General features: G+C 44.7%; 1 protein-coding gene across 4 annotated transcripts in view; it reads left to right on the top strand.

Moving 5' to 3' along the window:
• The first annotated feature begins 429 nt into the window (after positions 1-429).
• Positions 430-19,016, top strand: part of ppm1kb (protein phosphatase, Mg2+/Mn2+ dependent 1Kb) — a 32,534-nt gene continuing 13,947 nt past the window's right edge. Inside the window, exons 1-3 of one of the 4 annotated variants that reach the window (XM_042345366.1) lie at positions 430-528; positions 11,854-12,405; positions 14,205-14,305. In XM_042345366.1, coding sequence (XP_042201300.1) covers positions 11,966-12,405; positions 14,205-14,305 — 541 coding nt within the window. In that variant the 5' untranslated portion in view covers positions 430-528; positions 11,854-11,965. Of the gene's footprint in view, positions 529-1,775; positions 1,850-3,281; positions 3,405-3,514; positions 3,618-11,853; positions 12,406-14,204; positions 14,306-19,016 lie in introns of those variants that run through there. The other 3 variants (XM_042345363.1, XM_042345364.1, XM_042345365.1) reach the window with 3 other exon arrangements.

Below are 19,016 nucleotides of genomic sequence, written 5' to 3'. Positions count from 1 at the left end.
ATGTTTGCATCGCTTATCTGAAGGTTATTTTGCGAACTGTAACTTAAAACAAGAGTTACAGTGTCTTTCTTTAACACATTGCAGTGCAGTGAAAGAATGTGAAAGGCTCTTTCTTTCTCTCCTCTCTCTCCTCTCTCTTTCTCTCTCTCTCTCTCTCTTGGCTCTGCTTCATTGGTTTGAAGTTTGTCGAATTAGACTCTGGTCCGAGTCACACCGCCCCCGTTCGTTGAGGGAGAGATAGAGGGAGGGAAGGAGGAAGGAAAGGAGGAGGAGAGAGAGAGAGAGAGAATGAGTGAGTGAGAGAGAGAGAGAGAGAGAGAGTGCGTAAAAATGATCGAGTCGCCCGTAACGCAGCGCCACACAGCGAAGGGGCAACAGCTACAGCCACAGTGAGAGGGGCCACTGCTCTCTCTCTCTCTCTCTCTCTCTCTCTATCTCTACCTCTCTCTCTATCTCTATCTCTATCTCTCTCTCATCCTCTCGTCCCCGTCAAAGGCATCGGTGCCCCAGCGAGGGATCGGCTGTGAGGTAGGACTGTGTGCGTGCGGGAGGGCTGTACACACACACACACACACACACACATGTATATATATATGTGTGTGTATATAGGTATAGGTGGTAACGTAAATAAAGACATTGGGTTTGCCCGCAAATCACTCACTCTCTCTCACACACACAGTCACACACAGTCACTCACACACACAGCACACACACACACACAGTCACTCACACACACACACACACACCGTCACCACACACACACACAGTCACACTCACTCACACTCACACACACAGTCACTCACACACACACAGTCACACACACACACACAGTCACTCACACACACACACACACAGTCACTCACACACACACAGTCACACACACAGTCACTCTCACACACACATACACAGGAGGCACTCACACACAGTCACTCACACACACACACAGTCACTCTCACACACACACACAGGAGGCACTCACACACAGTCACTCACACACACACACAGTCACTCTCACACACACACACAGGAGGCACTCACACACAGTCACTCATACACACACACAGTCACTCACACACACACAGTCACACACATACACACAGTCACTCACACACACACACACACAGTCACTCACACACACAGTCACACACATACACACAGTCACTCACACACACACACACACAGTCACTCACACACACACAGTCACACACAGGCACTCACACACACACACACACACACAGTCACTCACACACACACAGGCACTCACACACACACAGCACTCACACACACACACAGTCACTCACACACACACAGTCAGTCACACACATACACACAGTCACTCACACACACACACACACAGTCACTCACACACACACAGTCACACACAGGCACTCACACACACACACACACACACACACAGTCACTCACACACACACAGGCACTCACACACACACAGTCACTCACACACACACACACACAGTCACTCACACACACACAGTCACACACACACACAGTCACACACACACACAGGCACTCACACACACACACACACACACAGTCACTCACTCACACACACACACATACAGGAGGCACTCACACACAGTCACTTATACACACACACAGTCACTCTCACACACACACACAGGAGGCACTCACACACAGTCACTCACACACACACACAGTCACTCTCACACACACACACAGGAGGCACTCACACACAGTCACTCATACACACACACAGTCACTCTCACACACACAGTTTCACACACAGAGAGAGGAGGGGGAGCACAGTAATGCGCTGTGAAGGATCTTTTCGAAATTGCTGTGGTGCGAAATACGCCTTTCGATGGGGGTAAGATCGCTCCTGTTGGGTGCTGTCGTGTAGCCCATTACATGAATTACTGTATCAAATCAATTGACACACGAGCTACTGTATACTTTTCCTGAGAGGAAAGAAAGGACGTGTAGCTCTGTGAAGTGTGTTTGTTCCTCCTCCCCCATTTATCATCTTCTGTTGCATTAAAGGCCATTGATTATACATTGAATTCATTCAGGACATCAAAAGTGAAAGGGTTTTTATCCAATAATCAACTGGAACCCAGTAGTTCCCACTTGTTCGTGTTTTGTTCGGTTTATTTTTTTTTACATATTAATTTCTACAGAGTTATTAGTTCATTCATTAATTTGTAGGAGCAGAGTTTCGCAATGACTGACTTGCCTGCGCCCTCTCTCACCATGCTCGGCGGCGAACCATTCCTGTAAACTTATTCGGATTCAATAATGTGCCCGTGGACTAATATGATTGTTGCTAAAACAGGAAAAGCGTGCAGTGGCTCGTGTGTCGATTGATTGACACAGTAATTAATAATGATAATTTTGGCATTATTGTATTCATGTCAAATCGTCACAAACAGTGCTTCACGGGATTTATACTGTAAAGTCGTGTGACGATGTGTTTTGTGGACGATTCGAGCTTTATATATGTTATAATCTTGCATTTGATATATATATATATACCACTGTATCGTATGGTTGAGACGTCTCAAAGGAGTTCACAGGATATCCCGTAAAGTGGAGTGACTGCGCATTTTGTGGGTGAAACATGGAGATAGATTTGCACACGTATAACGTATATTGACTGTTACGATTGTGCCTGTACTCCTGGTTGTTTCAGGTTATAATTCGATTTACAGTATATTTCTGTGAAGCGCTTTGAGAAGACTCGGAAGCCGCGATGAGGCGCTGATATCAAAATGCAAGGATTATTATTGCTATTGTTGTTGTTATCATTATCTATCAGCTGCTCTGCGTTGTATCTGTACAGACACACACACACACACAGACACACACTCTTGTCTGCAGACACCATCCTGGCTCGCGTTGCTCACTCTCTTCCTTCATTGGCCAGCCGGCGTGTCAATCATAATTCCTGTGGCCAATGGGCAGCCGCCGCCTCTCAACCCACTCCCTCCCACTGCCCCACGCAGCCTGTGGGTGGCGTTACAACAAACGCCATCATTCTCTAACGTTAACAATGCTCCCGATCATTGTCTCCCCCCCCCCCCCCACCCCCGGCGACCGCCCGTGTGGCGCTTGTGACTGGTTATCAGGGCTGTCAATCACAGCTCGCGGGACCCATTGGCTGCCTGGCCCGTGCCTCGCCAGATCCTGCATCGCCATTGGCTTAGCGGCCTGTCAATCAATCAATCCATCCATCAATCAATCAATCAAAGTTGGGGGCAAACCTCGACGGTCTGAGGAGCCCCGCCCCGGAAACAATTTGATTGCGCGGGAGGGGTGTGGGGAGAGAGCGAGAGAGAGAGAGCGAGCGAGCGAACGCGCGCGCGCGAGGCGGTTGGTGACGTTGGCCAACTGTCATTCGGAGAGGCTTCAGGCGGCGGCGGCGGGTGAGTGAGTGGGTGGGCGGGTGGAGCGGCCGCAGGGCCCGATGTAACGGTCCCCCCCCGGTCAGCGGCAGGGCGATGGATTCGCGGGGGGTGATGGCGACCGACAAACGACGGCCCTGCGGCGTGCAAGTGGAAACGGGCGCAATGGACGGCAGGCGGACGTCCCCGGCCAAGGCGGGGAGAGCAGCTTCCAGCGCCGCGCATAGGCAATAGGTGATTCCTCCTCTCAGGAAATCCTAATTATATATATGTAAATATATATATATATATATATACACACACACACACACACACGCAATTATTTCAATGTGGGAAGGGGAGGGAGTCGAGATTACCTTTCATTTAATTGTGCAATTTGGCTGCTGCGTCCGCCTCCCCCCACACACACCCCCTCCCCCCCTCCCCACACACACACACACACACACAAACACCTCCACACACACCCCCTCCCACACACACACACCCCCTCCCACACACACACACACCCTCCCACACACACACACCCCCTCCCCCCCACACACACCCCCTCCCCCCCACACACACCCCCTCCCCCCCACACACACCCCTCCCCCCACACACACCCCCTCCCCCCACACACACCCCCTCCCCCCCACACACACCCCCTCCCCCCCACACACACCCCCTCCCCCACACACACCCCTCCCCCCACACACACCCCTCCCCCCCACACACACCCCCTCCCCCCACACACACCCCCTCCCCCCCACACACACCCCCTCCCCCCCACACACACCCCCTCCCCCCCACACACACCCCCTCCCCCCCACACACACCCCCTCCCCCCACACACACCCCTCCCCCCACACACCCCCCCCCCCACACACACCCCCTCCCCCCCACACACACCCCCTCCCCCCACACACACCCCTCCCCCCCACACACCCCCCCCCCACACACACCCCCCCCCCCCACACACACCCCCACCCCCCCCCACACACACCCCCTCCCCCCCACACACACCCCCTCCCCCCACACACACCCCCCCCCCCCCCACACACACCCCCTCCCCACACACACACACCCCCTCCCCCCCACACACACCCCCTCCCCCCCACACACACCCCCTCCACACCCCCCCCCCCCACACACACCCCCCCCCCCCCCACACACACCCCCTCCCCCCCACACACACCCCCTCCCCCCCACACACACCCCCTCCCCCCCACACACACCCCCTCCCCCCCACACACACCCCCTCCCCCCCACACACACCCCCTCCCCCCACACACACCCCCTCCCCCCCACACACACCCCCTCCCCCACACACACCCCCTCCCCCCACACACACCCCCTCCCCCCCACACACACCCCCTCCCCCCCACACACACCCCCTCCCCCCCACACACACCCCCTCCCCCCCACACACACACCCCCCACACACACACACACCCCCCACACACACACACACCCCCTCCCCCCACACACACCCCCTCCCCCCCACACACACCCCCTCCCCCCCACACACACCCCCTCCCCCCCACACACACCCCCTCCCCCCCACTTCCTCATCCTCTCGATGCTGACCTCCTGCGTGCTGCCTTCGGCGAACGCAGTTATAATAATAATAATAATCCTTGCATTTGATATAGCGCTTTTCACGTCGGGAGGATGTCCCAAAGCGCTTCACAGAATATACTGTAAAGTGAATTGACTGTATATTTGTGGGCGAACGCGGCAGCCAATTGCGCACAGCAATGTCCCACAAACAGTCGTGGATTGAAAATGACCAATTTATTATTGTTTTTGGTTTTGGAGGGATTATTATTAGGCTCTGTGTGGAGTAAGGAAACTTGCCCAAGGTTTCGCCCTCTGCCTGGAATTGAACTCAGGTCTCTCACTTGCAAAGCGAGTGCTCTAACCACTGAGCTACAGGACTCCGTAGTCCTGTTCGTGATATCCTCTTCTCTCGCCTCTCCTCCCTCATCCGCTCTCCTGCTTCAAGACTGACTTGAGTATCCTCTCGTCTCCTCCACCGGTTTCACCTCCAGGTCCCAAACAGTCACCTGCAAAGTATCCTAAGGCTCTATTCTTGGCGCCCCTCCTTTTCCTCATTTATGGAGTCCTGTAGCTCAGTGGTTAGAGCACTCGCCTTGCACGCGAGACACCTGAGTTCAATTCCAGACAGGGCGAAACCTTGGGCAAGTTTCCTTACTCCACACAGAGCCTAATAATAATCCCTCCAAAACCAAAAACAATAATAAATTGGTCATTTCAATCCACGACTGTTTGTGGGACAATGCTGTGCGCAATGACTGCCGCGTTTCGCCCACAAATATACAGTCTATTCTGTGAAGCGCTTTGAGACGTCGAGAAGACGTGAAAAGCGCTATATCAAATGCAAGGATTATTATATTATGTGCTGCCTCTTGGTGATGTCATCTGCAGACATCGACAGCTGCAAACATCAACTTCCATATGTGTGCGGATGATGCCCAAATCTACTCTTCCTCCTTCAGTTGTGACCCCAAGTCCACTGATGTGTGTCTGCTTGCTTATCAGTCTCAAGTCTTAGATGAGTGCTAACTTTCTATAGCTGAATATGCACAAGACGGAAGCTATTCTTTTTTGGCTCCCGTCAACACTCTTCTCATCTGCCGCTCTGACTTCTTTAACCTTCCCGGCCTATCCCTGAGACTCGCTAAACATGTGTACAATTTAGACATTGGGTTTAAACCCCAATTGTCAACCCTACCCCACATCAAGTCCCTTTCCTCCCTCTCCGTCACAGATACCTCAAACCTAACATTGCTGGCCACGCCTTATCCATGCTTTTGTCACCTCCCACCTTATTATTATTTCAATGTAGGAAGGGGAGGAATCAAGATTACCTTTAATTTAATTGTGCAATTGGCTACTGCGTTTTCCCCCACAAAATACACAGTCAATCTACTTTACAGTATATCCTGTGAAGAGTTTTTGAGAAGTCTCAACGACCTGATAAGACGCTATGTCAAATGCAAGGAATGCTATTATTATTATTAGTAGTAGTAGTAGTACCTGTAAAGTGCTAGAGCACCTCGTTTGGACGTCCTCCCACCCTGAAAGGCCCGCTACTAGATAAATGCAATTTGTTGTTACCCACCTTCGCTCCTCCCTGCTCGAGCCCCTCCAGACCCGGTTCCGCCTTTTCCCGCAGCATTAAAGTCTCACAGATTACTTATCTTAGCGACCCCCCACCCCCCAACTTCCTCATCCTCTCAATGCTGTCCTCCTGCGTGCTGCCTTTGGTGAACGTAGTTGGTCATGATATCCTCTTCTGTCGGCTCTCCTCCTTCATCCACTCCTGCATCCGTGATGCTACTCCGTGTGATGTGTGCTATATAAATGCAAGTTGCTGTTTTTGTGCACTGAATATTACCAGAGATGAGTTGATAGTTTGAGCTCTCTCAGGAAATGCACCTCCTTGTATAGGTGGGATGCATGCAACTCTGTTTGGTTGGAGCACTCTGGTGTTTTTTGGTGATGTATTTCCGCCTGTGTCAGGCACCCAGGTGACCAAAAGCATTTCTGCAGACGAGGAAAATTGAGAGGAGACCTGAGAGAGGAGCTTAAGATTATGAAATGATTTGATAATGATACGGTGTTGACAGGCAGTTTTCACTCGCTGGTGGAATATACGATAGCCAGTCATAGATCTGATAGCGAGTTTTTGGCTGGACCTCAACAAAACCTACCACTCCGCTCTTGCCTCAGCCAAACCGTCCTTCTATTCCAGATTAATCCTGGAGGTGAAGGGCAACCCCAGGCTCCTGTTCTCCATCACCAACCAGCTCCTCCACCCTCCCCGCCACGCCTCGCAGATTCTTTCCTCTGACTCCCACTGCGAGAAAATGCTGGACTTCCTCGAGTCCAAAATCGAGGAATCCGTTCAGCTGCCACTGCCCTCCCAACTTCCACCCCCTCCCTACCCCCCACCCACACTCCGACAATTACCCATCCCTTCTTCCACACCTTTGAAATTGTCACCCCCTCCTCTGTCTTCACCACCATATCCTCCATGAAGCCCATCACCTGCTCCCTGGACCCCATCCCCACCCCTCTCCTTAAATCCCAGCTCCACCTCCTTGCCCCATTACTTGCTGACATCATCAATCTTTCCCTGTCATCTGGCACTGTTCCCTCCCCCTCAAAACATCCACCATCACTCCCACATTGAAGAGACCTTCCCTTGACCCATCACAGCTATCCAGCTACTGGCCTATCTCAAACCTCCCTTTCCTGTCCAAGGTCCTTGAGAGAGCCGTTGCCTCCCAGCTTCACTCTTTCCTCTCCTCCCATTCCCTCTATGAACCCCTCCAAACGGGTTTCCGTGCTGCCCACAGCAAGGAAACTGCTCTGGTCAAGGTCACAAACGACATCCTGACCATGTGCGATCAGGGCTCCCTCTGCCTCCTCGTCCTCCTCAATCTCTCTACCACCTTTGACACTGTGGACCATTAATCCTCCTCCACATCTCCCACCTCAATCTTCAAGGTTCTGTGCTTGACTGGTTCAGGTCCTACCTTTCACACTGCCTCCACTTTGTCGCAGCAAACGGCTTCTCCTCCAGCCCCCGCCCTGTCTCGTGCGGTGTTCCTCAGGGCTCTGTCCTCGGTCCCCTCCTCTTCACCCTCTACATGCTTCCCCTTGGTGACATCATCCGCAGACATGGGGTAAATTTCCACATGTATGTGGATGATATCCAACTCTATCTCTCTGCCTCCACCCTCAACTCCAGCACTGCTGGCGTCCTGAATGACTGCCTGTCCGACATCAAGTCCTGGACGAGGGACAACTTTCTCCAACTCAAAGTCAGCAAGACCGAGGCCCTCTTGATTGGCTCGCGCCAGCGCCTCCGCAACTCCGCAGCTCCTTTACTCTTGCGCACCAGGCTCCGTGACCCCATCACTCCCACCCTCGCGCGACTCCACTGGCACCCCAACCCTCAGAGGATCGAATTCAAGATCCTCGTCCTCACTTTCAAGGCCATCTATGGCCTTGCCCCCTCCTACCTCTCTGACCTGCTGACTCCCTACTAACCTGCCCGCTCCCTCCATTCAGCGGGCTCCGGTCTGCTCCATGTCTCCGCCTGACCTGCCCTCCCATCGCTGGCTGAGCTTTCAGCGTCTCTGCCCCCACACTCTGGAACTCCATCCAACAGTCCCTTCGCCTCGCGTCCTCCTTGCCTCCTTCAAGGCCGATCTCAAGCCCCTTTTCTTCGATCGTGCCCTTGGTCGCCCTCCCACCTCTCTGCCTTCCCTCACCCCTACACCTCCCCACTCCATGCTCGGGTCCCAACCCCTGGAATGTTCAGCGCTTTGGGACGTCCTCCCAATGCGAAAGGTGCTCTATAAATGTCATTTTGGTGTGTTGTTGAGCTTCTTCACACAGAGGGTGGTGAAAATGTGGAACTCGCTGCCAGAAGCTTGGTTGAAGCAAAAAGCACCAAAGTTTTTCTGTATCATTCTACATAATGTTCTGCGTGTAGTTCTCATGTGAAAGTAACATCTCAGGGTGCTTTACAGAATGCAATGAATTATAAATGAAGTGAGATGTCGAATTTGATGCCCAAAACGGTAGTTGAAGCAGTTCGTATAGAAACATTTAAGAAGAAGCTAGATATACACATGAGGGAGAAGGAAATACAGGGTGACCAAAAATTTCTGACACCATCACAATGTCTAAATAGGCTTAAAGAAATTATATATATATATATGTTTAGTGATTATTATTCAAATAATTGGTATCATGACTTTTTGGTCACCCTGTAGAATGGAGTAAGGAGTGGGTGAAGATTCATCGGAGTATAAACCGTCTTTTGTCTGACTAAAAGATGGCTTCACCTAGTTAAAAGGGGCAGTCATCCACAGGATAAACTGTTTAAACTGTCCATAATTATTTAATTCTCATTCAACTACGCTGCAACAATTAGAAATAGTTACTCCTAGAAGTAGAAATGTTGTTAATGGAAATGTGAAACCTTTAATGACTCATTCAAAAATTGGCACCTCAGCCATTTAACACTCTTCCAAAATTACATGTCTCGATAGTGAACTCAGTTTTATTTTGATTTTGCAGGAGGTTGATATTTGTTTTATTTTACTTGTTCCGAGACCTCACAGTGCTGCTGTCCACGTGATTCAGTGAGAGGTGCACAGAAGCATTGTTTCATTACTGAATGTTGTAAAAATGAAAATTTAGTGTGTATTGGCCTATTAGTACTTCAGGTTTAGATTAAATCAGGACATCTCCTCGCAAGCGAGTGGACCCGCATTCGATTCCTGGGCAGGGCGAAGCCTTAGTCAAGTTTGCTTATTCCACACACATTCCTCTCTTGCAGCCTCAGACCACTGAAACTCTTGTTCATGCCTTCATCACTCCAGGCTCGACTATGCAAACCCCCTGCTTGTCGACCTTCCCAACTCCTCCCTCCACAGGCTGCAGATAATCCAGAACTCTGCAGCCCGTGTCCTCTCCCGAACCAAACTCCGTGACCCCATCTCCGCCATTCTCGCCCGACTCCATTGGCTCCCTATCCTTCAGAGGATCCAGTTCAAGATCCTGGTCCTCACATACAAAGCCCTCCATGGCCTCGCCCCACCCTACCTCTGCGACCTCCTAACCCCCTACCAACCTGTCCACTCCTTCCACTCAGCCGGCTCTGACCTGCTCCACGACCCCCGACCCACCCGTCCCACCATTGGCGGGAGAGCCTTCAGCCACTCTGCTCCCAACCTCTGGAATTCCATCTCCAACCACTCCACCTCACCCACTCCTTAGCCTCCTTCAAGTCCCGCCTCAAAACCCTCCTCTTCGACCATGCCTTCGGTCAACCCCCTTCCACTCCCCTCCCTTCTCCCCCCCGCCCCCCGATCCCAGCTCAGGTCTGAAATGCTGTACTCTGTTCAGCGCCTTGGCATGTCCTCCCGACATGAAAGGCGCTATACAAATGTAATCTTGTTGCGTTGCTGCCTATGACCTCTATCACCAATTTCTGAATGTTGTTTAGCTAATCTTTATTGAATGACCTCACAGTAGCGCCTTTATTGGTTGCGATAAATCACAGATCATTGCAGGGTTATTCTCGGGCATACACCGATTATGTAGACATAAACAATTAAGCTCAGACTGACCTGAGCTGATCATAAAACTGGGAAATTACTCTTCAGTCTCCAAAAAATGAGGACAAAAATATATTAGCAATCACACCAGCTCCTTTTTTATGAAAATATTAACTTTTTAACTTTGCTATACGAATCTTATAATTGTGCAATGTGTGGGTGATATGTACATACATAATACTACACAAATGTAGTAGGTAAAAGAATGATGAATAGTAGGAAAATGGCAAGTTTTACTGACAATAAGCTTTGCTTAGCAAAATTGTACCGTTTCTTCACAGTGGAGTTGGCTGCTGTGTTTCATTTTAAAAATACACAGTCAATCCACTTTACAGTATATTCTGTGAAGCGCTTTGAGACGTCTCAACGATGTGCTAAGCCGCTATATCAAATGCAAGGATTATTATTATTGCAGGTGCCGTCCTTCAGATGAGATGTTAGATCAAGTCCCGTCTGCCTGTTCAGATGGACATTAAAAATCCCATGGCGCTATTCAAAAAGAAACGTGTCCTGGCCAACAATCCCCTAATAAAATTGGTCATTCACGTCTTGACTGTTTGTGGGACATTGCTGTGTGCAAATTGGGTGCTATGTTCGCCCACAAAATAGTCACACCACTTTACAGCACATCAAGTGAAGTGCTTTGAGATATCCTCCTCATGTGAAAGGTCCTATCCCAAACATAAGGATGAATATTATTGTACATTACTCCTGTGCCATGTTTTTGCAGAAAGCGCCACTTGACAAGTTGTTTAATACTTTTATGAGATAAACGTAACATAAAACGTGCAAAACACCTTTATGCTGATAAACAAGTTGACTAATGGAGCAGCCAATTTGCACACAACAATGTTCAGCGAATGGCCATAAAGTGAATGACCAATTGTATCTGGAAGATTGTTTGTCAGAAAAACCTAGAGAAAGTGCCTTCTCTTTTGAATAGAATTTTTAGTGGGATCTTCAAAGTCAAACTGAGCTCCCATCTACCTGTTCACCTTATCTGAAGGACAGCACCTCTAGCAATGCAGTGCTCTGCATTGGAGCGTTAGCTGAGACTATACGAGTTCAAAATCCTGAAGTGGTGTTTTATCCCACAACTACCTGTACCTAAGTATCTATGCTAAGCAGATGTTTTCTTTCCATCTTTACAGCGACTCTGTTTTCTAAAAGCTATATAGTAACTACTGTATCTGGTTTCACTAATATTGTTCCTGTGTTTCAGTTGGTGTCAAAAAAAATCAACAAAGCATATTGTGATACTTGAAATTAGAAATGAGCAGTATAAAGTATTTTTCTTCTAAATCTATCCTTTTACATTTTTCTTACAGAAAATCTAAATTGCAAACTGCTGCATTCTTTAGACTTTCAGCTTATAAATTGGGAAGGATCATTATTTTGTTTGTACCGAGCTTCATCCCTCTGATCTTTGTGGATAAAGTTATGTCAACAGCTGCACTAATCACCTTATGCAGATATGGTGGTTCTCAAGTGAGAAGAAGAGCATTGCTGACTTCAAGGCTGCTTCAGGACGACAAGCGTGTGGTATTTATCTACCACAGTTCCACCAGTGATCGCAGGGCTTCACGTTTTGACGTAGAAGGTGGTGGTCGTCAAACAACCTGGGATTCTTTTGGCATCTGGGACAACCGCATTGATGAGCCAATTCTACTTCCACCAAGCATAAAATATGGCAAACCGATTCCAAACGTTAGCTTGAGTAACGTTGGATGCACTACTCAGATTGGTCAGCGGAAAGAGAATGAGGACCGTTTCAGAGTTGGAGTGCTGACTGAGAACGTCCTGTATTTTGCAGTGTATGATGGACATGGTGGACCAGCAGCAGCAGATTTTTGTGATAAGCACATGGCAAAGTACATTGTGTACGTACCTCTCAAATCACCAATTTTTAGCTTATAGATGATTGGATTAGAGTTGTCTTGAGATAACACTCTAAAGGTATGAAAGTTAATAAGATAGTTTTTACTTGCCTATGTGTTAGGTATATTTTAAAATTGTGTGCCCTGTAATAGTTAACTACCTACTTTTTATATATTAAATCAGCCACAGCGAAATTTCCATTTGTAGGTGTCATATATATATATATATGGCGAACTCCCAGTGTGGTTTGGTGTTCTTAAGCATGGCGATAGATTTTCACATGTGTCAGACAGCAACTGACCAAAAAAAACCTTCTTCATAGGCTAGGCACCATGGTCTACTGCACTTTCATGATTCCAATCCTTCCTGTCTCAACGTGATCACTACAGCTTCTTCAATAACTAGTTATCTCATGCTAACACAGTCACCTCCAAGGGCTCCATCCTTAGTCCTCTCCTATTCCTCATCTCCCTTCTCTGAGACACTTTCACATGGAAGGTCCTAAAAGTGCAAGGTATTGTATCCTTCTCCATAAATCACCAATTTTTAGCTTATAGTTGATTGGATTAGTTGTCTTGAGATAACACTCTAAGGGTATGAAAGTTAATAAGATCGTTTTTACTTGCCTATGTGTTAGGTGTATTTTAAAATTGTGTGCCCTGTACTAGTTAACTACCTACTTTTTATATATTAAATCAGCCATTGAAAGGTTGTGTGGAAATCAGGTATTTTTATCGAAAAAACAAATTGATACAAAAGGGGCAAGCAAACTTCTTTAGAAATTGAGATGTGAGAATTGCACTTTGGATAAAATAGTGAGGTCCAGATTAGCTTCTGAACAATGAAGATAGCCATTAAAAGCAATAGTTAACAACTTTACATTTGTGAGAGGCATGAAAAATACAGGTATGAAGAACTCAGCTTACCATTGTCCCATTCAAAGGTCAAGGTGGATCGAAAAGATCTTCTGATGCAACCTTTGTACTTGGAAGGAATCAAGTTGTGTTTACTTTTGACATGTGAGAAGTAATATCAACACAACAACTTGGATTTATATAGCACCCTCCACGCCGGACGGTGTCTCAGAGCGCTTTACAATAACAGATCCCGGGACCGAGCCAGGGGGAGGGGGAGGAAGGTGACCAAAGACACGGTCGAAAAGAAAGGTCTTCAGCAGAGACCTGAAAATGGGAAGGGAGAGAGCGAGATGAAGAGTGAGGAAGGCAGTTCCAGAGCCTCGGGGCATAGTGGCTGAAGGCACGGCCGCCGAGGGTGGAGCGGAGGACTCGGGGGACGAGGAGGAGGCCAGACCCGGAGGAACGAAGGCAATATCAATATGAATGTAAACGCATATTAATTGGTTGAAGAGCGGGTTGTTAAAGTGGAGAAGGAATTAAGTGAGAGAATACACAGGCTTGGGGAATCCCTGAGTTGATGTAAACTCAAGAGCATGACCCATCAACGAGAGAACAAATTTTTAGGTATATCCTGATTCTGCCGATCTTTTTGGAACCAAATTAAATTGACTCTTGACATATTAAACTGTCATTGTGACTTCTAATAGTAGACAAATTTGTTTTAATAACAAATTAATTATGACTTGAATGTCTCTCTATTTTTCATGCTCTATGTAATTCTGCTTTTAGAATCAAGATGATTATTGCTACATTGTGCTGGTAGCTGGATGAAATCGTAAATCTGTGGATTTTTCAGTAAAACTATGATTCATGTTGTCTAAAGAAAGCAAAATTTCAGACTACCATTTTATAACTAGAAGTAATGTTTATTATTTCCTATTTAGACAATGTCTCTCACAAGAGGAGAATCTGGAAAAGGTGCTGACCAAAGCTTTTTGTGAGATAGACAAGGAATTTGCAAGACATGTCCACTTATCTGCAAATGGTAGGTACATTTATTACGTTCATCCATAATAAGGAAAAATATGAATCAATATTTACTAACCCTGTTGACAATCTGTATTAAAGTGATGCATGGAATATTTATTTCAAATGTAATAGTGAAAATAACAGTTCATACATTAGTTTTGCTGGAAGAAAATGCACTAGAGGCTATTTTAAAAAAAAGGTTTACTAGAATGACTTGTGATACCTGAAGGCCAAGGTCAATGTTTCCCAGTTTCATAATTCATTGGCAATATTTCAACTATGAGAATTTATATTCTGCTCTTGTACTGTTGAGAGCTTGATACATTCTTCTGAAAAAATAGCCTTATTGCTTCACACGTATGTTGTATTACGTCTGTACTGTCAAAAACAAATAGCAAGTTGGTATATTTAAAGTAGAATTAGAGAAATCCACGAACCCACAGCATATTTGTAATGCTGCAGCAGTGTTCAGGAAATGCTTGTACCATAATTCCCAACATAAAAGTGATAGCTGTAAAATAAAACCTACATGGATGACATTTTGTTCTGTAACTTCTTTCCTCAATACATGCACTTCCCCTAAGAGTAAGCACATAGAGTTAATTGTCAGAACTGTTCTTATGGCACTTTTTTGAAAACATTTTTTCATGCTAGTAGATTTTTTTTATGATATCTACTGTGAACCATTGATTCACTAGACAGTAAATCTGTTTTTACAGGTATTAATGACATTGTCAGTGGATGGATTCTCCTGTCCAAGTAGTTTTTGTAGTTCATTTCTTTCTTCCAGTGCTACGTTTAACCTTTTGAATGCCAGATTATCCAGGGAAGTCCCTGCTTGCTGACTGGCATGGAAACTTCAGCCTGTGTTCTGTAATGATGAAACAATTACTATTATAATCATTGAAATATCAATAGTACTATTGATAATAATACTGACCCCAATTGTCAACCTTAAAATACAATTTTAATTAAGTATTGAAATTTTTAACTTTTCTCTCTCAGCTTTTCGCCCCTTTTTCTTCAGTCCTAATTTCTTCTTATCCTATTTTTTGCTACTTTAAATCTATTTTATAACTTGAAAATGTTTTCCTTAACTTTCTTCCTTCTGTCTCCCACCATCCATTTTGGGGATTCCAAGCAACCTTTTCTTTGCCTGGAAATCCATTTAAGGGGCATTTTACACTTGTTTTTCAAGTTATTGAAACCCATGAACATAAAGCTGGGCTTGATGGCATCGTAGTTGCAACCTGATCAATTTCTGATAGTTTCAGCCATCAAACGTGGAATGTGTTCCTATCCAAGCTCACTTTATTTGTTGGTCTCTGGAGACTTACAGCATTCATATAACAAAACTTTTTAATTCCCACACACATTGTTAGGAACAGGTTCAGTTATAATGCCCCGCAAATCAAAATCCCACTGACATTCGCCGTGTTGTGGCTTGCTTGTGAAGGTTGGGCAATTGGTGAGATAGAAGAGGATGGCTATTATCCAGCACTGACATCTGTCCCCTGTTAAAATGGATTTGTGTCACCTTGTTCAATCATCTTGTGCCTAAAAAAAAATATGCCTCTTTCCAATAACAATTTTTATATTTATTAATTGGCAGTAGCTTCAGATACAGATTGTTTTTAATCGCTTTGACTTCTTAAATATTTTTTATAAAATTTGCCCATTCATCAATCCACTCAAATCAAAGACATCGCTAAAGTATTTATAGCCTGTACTTTTCAGAAGAGATATCATCCATTCTGTAACCACTGCTGTTTCTTTACGTTGTGTATGTGTCCTAAATTGTATGATTGTAGCTTAAGTACAGTCCTATTTTTAAAAAAAACCTCTTATTTCCTTTCCTCTAATGATCGAGTTATTTTGTATTATACTTAACATTTGCAAAAATGAAGAGGCCGGTAGGACTGTGCAGTGAGTACACTGATGAGGAATTAAACTTCTCCAAGATTGTGCATTATGTTTATTCGGAGGGAAGAAAAATGGTATTTATTTTTCCATTTTTTTAAATGGAAAAGGTCACCAAACTGACAGTTCCAATGACTTGTCATTTCAGAATTTTGATGCCTCTCTCCCACAGTGTGGAAGAACAGCAAACTCCGTTAATGCACATAATTTGTCACAATTTCAAAATTGCCACTTGACGCAAAAAAAATCATACTTGTTATTTTATTTCTCCTCCTGCTTTGAAAGACTTTGTGCAATGTTTCCCTCATGATTCTTATACAGTATCTTCTAGTTTTTTTGTAACCAAACACTTCAAAGCAATCATTTAGAAAAAATCTCTCCATACATTTTTAAACTATGTAGATGCATTCATGAAATTTTGATCTGAGTTTATTCTATACATATTTATATATTTTTTTCTTTTGCCTCTATTTTTTCTGCCTTTAAGGTTCTTTTATTGCTTTCTTTTTTCTGAAGTCTGCTTTAGTACTGTACTCTTAACCATTCCTTTTGAAAATCAATCCCTATTAATTTGGGTCTTGATATAATGGTCTGTGATTTTAGCAAAGGTTTTAAGAGATAAAAATTAGCTAAAGAATACTTTTCTGTTTTCCGAAAAAAATGAAGGCACTTTTGTTTAAATTGCGCAGTCACAGGAGAGCAGTTCATATGTTTGAGACGTCTCAAAGACTGATAAGGCACCATATCAAATGCAAGGATTATTATTATTATATGACACTTAGATTTCTGAAACCACCCTTTGCATAAGGGTGAATGAGGCCACGAGTATGAGAATCCAGCAACATCATGGAGTAATTATGTGCCTTTGATCTCTCTTTTCCTGCCCTCTGTAGTTTTCCTGATTTTTTTTAGCGCTCCCAGTGATACTGAAAGAGGCCAGGGAGCAGCTCAGATTTTCCACCCTCTTGTATGTTGTGTAATGAGGCCCAACTAGGGCAAGAGGAAGAAAATATAATGTCTCAATGTTTGTTTGATCCTTGTTTGCACTAACTAACTAATCTCAACTGATGTAGGAATGCTGACGCTGTACTGAATGTGACTTCTATGGGAGGTGAAAAAACAGGATTTCTACTCCTGAATGACTTCCAATGATTTTTGATGAACAATCCCTATGTGGTCATTAGACATTAACCTTACTTAATAGGTTACTGACTCTCACTGTAAAAGCTTACAAATGCATAATAGATACTTAGTACCAAAGGTCTATTAGTATGTGAGTGGTAGAAGATATATTTGAAAACAAGAATTTAGTGGAGATTCCATCCATTGGCAGTGTTTAATAAATGCTGATGTACAGTAATCCTATATCATACACTTATCTTAATATCTTTCCAGCTTTGTCTTATCACATTTTTGATTTTTTTTAATGTTTTAAATTCTATGTTCTTTAATTATTAGCGGAGTCCTTTACAATTTTAGACCAAGGTACCCAATACTTGTATTTTAGCAATTTTGTCAATCACATGAGTGCTACAGTCATTGTAATTAATGATTAAATTGTACTGGTCTCAGGTTATCTCAACTAATAGGAGATAATTTAAAAATGCCTGTAAAAGGCAATTGAAGGCCTGCAGTAGAATAGACCACTTTAACAGATAATTTTAACTATTCAAAGTCAGATGTTACCTTTTTAAAATGTTTGCATTCTTTTAGAGTTGTTTTCCTCATAGTAAATTTGCACTAGCATCGAATTGTAGCACCACTCCCACATTCACCACCTAGTCCAGTATGTTATGATTATCCAGTGAATCGTTTAAAACAATATCCATTTGAATACTATTCCAGGGGGTTATTATGACCAGAAATTACGACATTCATTATGTAATTTAAAGTTTTATCTAAAATAACTGAAATATAATTCATACATGTACATGTAAAACAAATGTTAGCTGGTATATGCATGTAGTGATTTGTAACTTTTTGATCAGTTACGTAGTTTAAAGGCACAGATCTGCTATAAACAGAACGTTCAAGCTCGCAGCACGATTCGTCTTTAACAGTCATAAACTGGTGTGAGGGGAACACTTATTGTACTGATACAAAAAAGCTTCATGCTGAATGATGATGATTGTAGAGCCTAAAATGCTTTAAAATAATTGAATGGCGCATAAAGGCTTGTGAGGGGTCTTAAACGATCTTGTCCATCATCAATATTCTTATTACATATTGGGGTAAAATTTGTGGTATTCTTTAAAATAACACTGTCTTAATTATTCCCACAATTAATGGTGTTTAGTTTGTTAGAGCATTTCTGGTTTCACACTAAACCTGCTAAAAACACCGAAAAGCCACTTGGGTGGTGGTTTCTTTCCCCTTCCCAGCTCTGATTTTCAAATTGATGTGACACCATATTGAATTTTCAGTCTTGAGGCGTTTGGGTTTTCGGCCTCAGAGAGTGAAGTAGTTTTTTATTTGGTTATTACTTGGGCTGGAACTTCAGGAATACTGCAAATTTTGCCCCATGTTTTTAACCCAGTATGTAATATTTTTGTGTGAACTAATGCTTTGTACGGTAGATTTATCATTGCAAACTTGTAACAGGCTATTCCAGACTGGGTGACTTCAGACTTTACAGCTTAAAGTAACACTTTCACCTTATTTCTTTTGTGAAATACGCCAGATTGATAGTGAAAATAAAACATTTAACATACTTGCAATTTCTTTTCATATTGATTCCCTTGATTTTTTTAAACTTTTTTTAAAAAGTTGAATATTTTACTAAACGACAACTGAGTTTTTAACTTGCA

This window comes from Callorhinchus milii, unplaced genomic scaffold, assembly GCF_018977255.1.
Source record: "Callorhinchus milii isolate IMCB2004 unplaced genomic scaffold, IMCB_Cmil_1.0 Scaffold43, whole genome shotgun sequence".
NCBI classification, from domain to species: Eukaryota; Metazoa; Chordata; class Chondrichthyes; order Chimaeriformes; family Callorhinchidae; genus Callorhinchus; species Callorhinchus milii.
The sequence above is the reverse complement of the archived record's forward strand: the minus strand, read 5'-3'. Positions and strand labels throughout refer to the sequence as shown.